Source organism: Trichechus manatus, unplaced genomic scaffold, assembly GCF_000243295.1.
Source record: "Trichechus manatus latirostris isolate Lorelei unplaced genomic scaffold, TriManLat1.0 scaffold00015, whole genome shotgun sequence".
Classification (NCBI taxonomy): domain Eukaryota; kingdom Metazoa; phylum Chordata; class Mammalia; order Sirenia; family Trichechidae; genus Trichechus; species Trichechus manatus.
The window spans coordinates 534,488-540,864 of record NW_004443951.1 but is presented as its reverse complement, the minus strand read 5'-3'; the positions used below and the strand labels follow the sequence as shown (position 1 = coordinate 540,864).

Genomic DNA, 6,377 nt, shown 5'->3' with positions numbered 1-6,377 from the left:
TGTTGATTGTGGATCCAAGTAAAATGAAATCCTTTACAACTTCAATATTTTCTGTGTTTATCACGATGTTGCTTATAAGCTGTAAAGATCATGGCCTTGGAAACTCTGTGGGGCAGTTCTATTCTGTCCTACAGGGTCGCTATAAGCCAGAATCGACTTGAGGGCACACAGCAACAACATAAGACCCTTGGGAGGATCAAAGGAAATCGGGGCGATATTAGACAGTCTTACAGCATGACAGGCGCTGGTTGGGGGCAAAAGGGGAGGAGGGAAGACAGCTGACTATGCCTTGGTCGGGGCATATAACTTCAACTCCCTTTCACCTGGCAAAGTACACACGCTTCAATGTTGAGTTTGGAATTCTCCTCCTCCAGGAAGCCTTCCGGGATCTATGCATGTGCAGACTGGGTCAGAGGCCTCCCTCTCTCATGGGCCTGATTACACTCTGTGGTCATTGTTTCCCCCATTTAGACTCTCAGGGCAGAGACCACATCTGGGTCCGAGGCACCCTGCACAGTGCCTGCCCAGAGTGGGTGTCCGGGGGAGTCAGAGGGTGTCCAGGGGATGGATGAGTCCTGACTCCATCCCTGCAACTTGTTCCCCACCCCTCACCAGCTTTGCTCCTGCCCCTCCAAGCTCTCTCCTCCCTCCTCACTCTTTCCCCTTTCTCCCCTCCCAAAAGTGGAGGATTCCAGATACTTTCTTTGCCAAAGCGAAGCCAAGTACTCTCTGTGGGCCCAGTTTTCCCATCAACACAAGGTGGACATTAAGAAGCATTTGCTGAACCTTGGCTCTGTCAGGCCCCACACTGGGCGCTGGGATAAAGCGAGAAATCAGACACTGCTCAACAAATGACTCTCAAATCTGACCACGTGGCATCCGTGTTAAACACCAAGAGGGGCTATCACATCTGTAGGGTTCAGGGAAGTTCTCTCTGGTAAGGCAGCACTGAAAATGTGCGTGTAAGAGTGAAATAGGGGACGAGCGGAGAAAGGACACCCGCGGGGGCCCCACGTGGACAAAGGCGCTGCGCACAGTTCTCTGGCGATCACAAAGCCCGGGTTGCCGTGGCAGCGGCGCCGGCAGCCGGAGCTGGAGCAGGGCGCGGTGGGGTTCAGGAGTGGGAGGTGGAGCTCCCTCAGGCCTTCGGGGACTCGGGGCGGGCCGGCGCCATGGCCACCAAGTGGTTCAGCGGGGCGCCCTTCGGGGTGCAGAGTGCCAGGTGGGGCTGGGTTGGGGACTGGGGCGGCTGATCTGGGTCCTGGGAGCTTCGGCTGGCGCCAGCAGTTCAAGGCTACCCCTGGCCACCTTGCTACCCGTTAGTCCTCCCTTAACTCTTGGGAAAGCTTGGCCCACCGCAGCCACCCTGCACGCAAGGTGGAGCCTGAAAGGGTGGCCGGTGGCAAGAGGGGAGAAGGGAGAGAAGAGGGTAGGACTTCCTCGCCCCCTCACACCTGCCGCACTTCTTGCCCAGTTGTTATTATTTAAAGCCTTTGCAAGAGCGCATACTATTTGCTGGGCTCAGAGAGGCCAACTGGTCACTCAGCTCACAAGTCAGGGGTGTGATTTCAACCTAGGTGTTTTTCTTCACTCACTCATTGAAAAGAAAGAAAAGAAAGCACTACTGTGTGCCAGGCACAGTTATAGGATCCGGGGATACAGCAGTGAATTAACAGCACAACTCTGCACTCACAGAGTCTGTACTCTTGTGGAGAAGGGTGGCTGGGGTGGATAATAAACAAAAAAGGAAAACATATGAAATGCTGGATAGTGAAAAATGGCTAGGGAGGAAAATAAAGTTGGGAAAAGGAGCTGGTGAATGCTGGAGAGGGGGTGGGGTGGGAGTGGGGGTTGCAATGAGAAGGTGACTTTTGAGCAAAGTCTCCATCCGCCCCTAGGTTTGATGTCTCTGCTGTTTATCCCAACCAGAAGAAGCTTAGCACCTTCACGGAGGCCCCATACTCCAGGCATTATTCCGTGGAAGTGGTGAGTTTGCACGTGTGGCCTAGCCACTGGCTCTCTGAGTCTCGCCACCATGCTGGGTGACCTGTGTGCCTACCCCTGGAGCCCTCAGCTCTGTAATAGATGTGCCCGCGGCCCACAGCACAGAGCGTGGCTCAGAGTCAGGGCTTTAGATGTGCTTAATAAATGCAGGACTATAGCAGCGCCTTGGAAGAAAGACCTGGTGACCTGCTTCTGTAAAGGTTACAGCCCAGAAAACCCTCTGGAGCAGTTATACTTTGTAACACATGGGGTTACAGTGAAAACAGCATGAGTCTGGGATCACAGAGACTTGAGTTCCGTTCCTAGGTCTTCCGCTCGCTAGCTGGGGACTCTTGAACAAGTTACTACACCTCTCTGAGGCTTAATGAATGGGGCCAATAATGGAGACTTCCTAGGGTTGCTGCAAGGATGAAACCAGACAATATAAATAATAAAAGGCCTGGCAAAGTGAGCAGTCACTGGGATGAGAGAAGGATGTCATAGTTTACTAAGCCCCTTGGTGCCAGGCTCGGTGCAGAGGGTGGGGGCCACAGAGGGACACTATTTGTTCCCCCACCTCCCAGTCGGGGAGCTGGCTGGTGACAACTTGCTCTGTGGGTGGGATTGGGTGAGTGTGGCTGACGTGGCTCTGACATCACTCTGACTCAGTCCCACATAGGACCTGGGACCTACAGCTCCAAGGAGACCTGCTTCAGCAAGAAGAAGCTGAGCAAGGAGGTGGGCACAGGCTGGGCCAAGGCCCAGGAAGCCACGCGGCTGACCCAGCTGCCCCACTTCCAGTACCAGGCCATCGTGAGAGAGAAGCAACTTCAGGTGAGGCCCCTGGGGCCACGCCTTTTCCCTTCCAGGTGCTAGGCCCCTATCCAGTTGTAGCTGCTTCAGGTGTGGCTGTCAGTGTCCTCCGGGGCCAGGTGGAGCCCATCCTTTAAGGAACACCATCAGCTCCTGGGCTCCTTCCCGCATGGACCTTCCCAAGTTTAAAGTTTCATCTTCTGCTGTCTCTTCTCTTGGGACAGGAGAAAAAGCTGGGGCCTGGCTCCTACAACTTCAAAGACTTCTTGGAACAGCTGCAGCAGAAGCCGAGCAGCAACCGAGGGCTGCTCAGCTCCGGGGAGGTTCGCTTCCGAGGACTCGTAGGGGTAAGAGTTCTCACGTATGGAGCAGTAGTCCCCACAAGCGTCCACTCTGTCTGCAGGGCATTCAGCCTGGGTGGTGCCGTTTCTTGGACCCCTCTCCTCTCCAGGCTTGCCCAAGGTGTTTTCTGGGTCCCCACGCCCCCTCTGCTTTCCAGTGCTTCCGCCTTGAGACCGCTGGTTGTCATATAATTCTGCATCTGTCTCCCCCACCAGATTGGGAGCTCCCTGCAGGCAGGGACAGGTCTGCTTTATCTCTGGGTCCCTAGCACAGAGCTCAACACACATTAGGTGCTCAACAAATTCATCCATCTTATATAGCCATCCATCTTTCCACCCACCCAGCCGTTCATCCAGCAAATAATGACTGAGCACCTACTAGGTGCCATGCACTGTTCTAGGCCCTGGGGATCCAGCAGTGATGAAGACAAGGTCTCTGTCCTTGTGGAGCTGATATCCTTGTGGTGGAGACAAGAGTACTAGGAAACGAATACATATATAACTGGTACTATGAGGAGAAATGAAATAAGGAGGGAATAGAGAGTAATGGAAGTGCAATTCATAGAGAGTGGTCAGGGAAGGCTTCTTGGAGGAGGTGACATTTGAGCAAAGACCTATGGGATGTGAGCACCGGAGACTTGTGGTATCTAGAGCATTCGAAGCAGCGAGAACAGCAAAGGTTAAACCAGCAGGCAAGGAGGCCAGTGTAGCTGGAGAGGAGTGGGCGGGGCCGGGGGGGCAGGGGAGTGAGCAGCCAGGTCCTGAGGACTTTGTCGCCAAGGCAGGGGACAGGTGGAGGGTTTTCACAGGCAAAGGACTCCATTTACATTTTTAGAAGAACACCCTGGTTGTAGGGGTGATGGGTGGAAGGCTGCTGCAGGTGTCCTGGCTGGAGGTGATGGCAGTGAGGGGTGGGGGTGGCAGGAGGGCTATGTGGGCAGGGGTGTGGGTTGAATGATCATCCCATGTGGAGAAGAGGACACTGAGGTTCGAGCTCAGGAGGAGACAACAGGAGCCACCCACACCCACACGGAGCCCGGCAGTTTGTGGAGTGCCCTCCTCTCCAGCCTCCACTTAACCTCCTCTTGTCCTGAGCTCCCTGCACCCGCCACTGTCATCCTTCTCCCACTACTCTCTCGACTTGGGCTTTGTTCCTGCTGTTCCCTCCTGCAGCCCCTTCTAGGGAACTCCCACTCATTTCTCAGTTCCCAGCTCCAAGGTCCCTTCCTCCAGGAAGCCTTCCTAACCCCCTACTAGGTGACATCTCCCCTTCCCAGGAGTCCTCCTTGTGGGTGTGTGCTAAGTGTCTCTCCCCCACTGGGCATTAGCTCCTGAGGGTGGACCGTGTCTGCCTGACCCATTCACTGCAGAATCCTCAGGGCTTAGCAGTGCCAGGCACACAGGAAGTATTCGTGGATTAAAAAAGTGCATGCATGCCTACTGAGTGCCAGGTGCTCCAAAACATTTTAATTCTTTACAGCTATTCCAGATGAGGCCCTGGAGGCTCAGAGAGGGTAAGCAACCTGCTGCAGGGTGCACAGCTGGCAAGCAGGGGACTGGGAGCCAACCACAGGAATGTCCAGCCCCAAAGCCAGGGCCTTTCCCCCACAGCTCATGGCGGTGTCAGAGGCTGGCATAGCCATTGTGAAACTGTCATGATGGCTGGAAATTACGCCTCGTTCCCTTCAGGGGACGTGCAGATGCACTTTTAGGCGCAATTGAGGGAGTGGGCATTCCTGGAGGCATTTAAAGATGAGTCATTACCTTCCAGGCTAAAGTAATAACAGCTGACACTTAAACGGGCTAAAGTAATAACAGCTGACACTTAAACGGCGTTCACTGTTGCGCTAGACTGTTCCAAGCACTTGGCACGCACTAATTTAACAACCCTGGGAAGTAGGTACTATCGTCTCCATTTATAGATGAGAAAACTGGAGTGCAGAGAGGTTATCTCGCCACTCACAGTCACAGAGCTGGTGAGTGGCAGAAGCAGGATTTGAATCCAAGATGTCCACATGCTTTACCCATAGGCTTGGCTTGCTTAGTTCTGGGATGTGGTTCTTTGACTGTGTGTGTGGAGGACAGTGTCGAATGTCAGAGCTCGGCCCATCTAATGACAGAGGCAGTGGGGACAAGTCCAAAGCTGTCTGTTTCCTTCCTTCTGTGTCCCCAGCCCCCCGTGTCAGGGTGTCTGAGACTGTTTGTCGAATACACAGAAGAGTGAGCGGTGAAGGGCAGACACTGAGGGGCATGAAGGTGCCCTGGTTTGTTCCTTCCTTCGGGCTACCTCTTCTCCCTGGCCCCCACACCTGCTCCTGCAGTGACCTCAGCTAGGCCTCTCTCCTGGGCTCAGGGCTGGACAGTAAGATCAAGGAGGTGCAGAGGGTGCAGAAGGCAGCCCTGGGAGCCCATGGCCCAAGGCCTGCTTTTCTCAGTTGTCCTGAGAGCTGGTCTGGGAACTCGGTGGCCTCCTCGGGGTCTCTGGTGACCAGCTGTCCCCCTGTCCCCCCCACCACTGCAGGTTTGCAAACACCACCTGTGCAGAGGGCAGTGACCCCTCCACGGGGCCTTCCCCAGTGCCAGCACCAAAGCTTCAGGAGCCCGTGCCGGGGGTGGGGGTACTCCAGGAATCCTTCCCCAGAGAGGACTGGGCTGTCACACGCACTGTGGCCTCTTCCCCAGAGCCCACAGCAAAGGCAATACTGTCTCCTCTGGTTTTGGAAACCCACCCCCTTCCGCTACTGAGTACTTCTGCCCACCACTCCTCCCTCTGCACCCTCGCCCCCCAGTGCCCTCCAGCCTTGAATTTTCTCTGCTCAGTCTCCGTCTATGGCGCCTCTTTCCCAGCCTCTGCCTTTCCCAGGACTCTCGACCAGCCAGGTCTCCATGCACATGACTCTAGATCCCATCCTAAAAATCCCCCCCAAACCAAAACCAAACAGTTGCTGTTGAGTGAATTCCCACTCATAGTGACGCTATAGGACAGAGTAGAACTACCCCATAGGGTTTCCAGGGAGCAGCTGGTGGCTTTGAACTGCTGATCTGTTGGTTAGCAGCTGAGCTCTTAGCCACTGAACCACCAAAACCCCCCAAAAAACCCAAACCCATTGTCACTGAGTCGATTCCATCTCATAGAGACCCTATAGGACAGAGTAGAACTGCACCATAGGATTTCCAAGGAGTGGCTGGTGGATTTGAACTGCCGACCTTTTGGTTAGCAGCTGAGCTCTTAACCACTGC

The 6,377-nt window shown here is 54.6% G+C and overlaps 1 protein-coding gene across 1 annotated transcript in view; it reads left to right on the top strand.

The window, feature by feature from the left end:
- The window catches only part of CIMAP2 (ciliary microtubule associated protein 2), a 38,260-nt gene that overhangs the window by 3,793 nt on the left and 28,090 nt on the right, over positions 1 to 6,377 (top strand). The window contains 4 exon segments of the mRNA XM_023727033.1: positions 1,075 to 1,222; positions 1,899 to 1,986; positions 2,653 to 2,817; positions 3,021 to 3,143. Coding sequence (XP_023582801.1) covers positions 1,075 to 1,222; positions 1,899 to 1,986; positions 2,653 to 2,817; positions 3,021 to 3,143 — 524 coding nt within the window.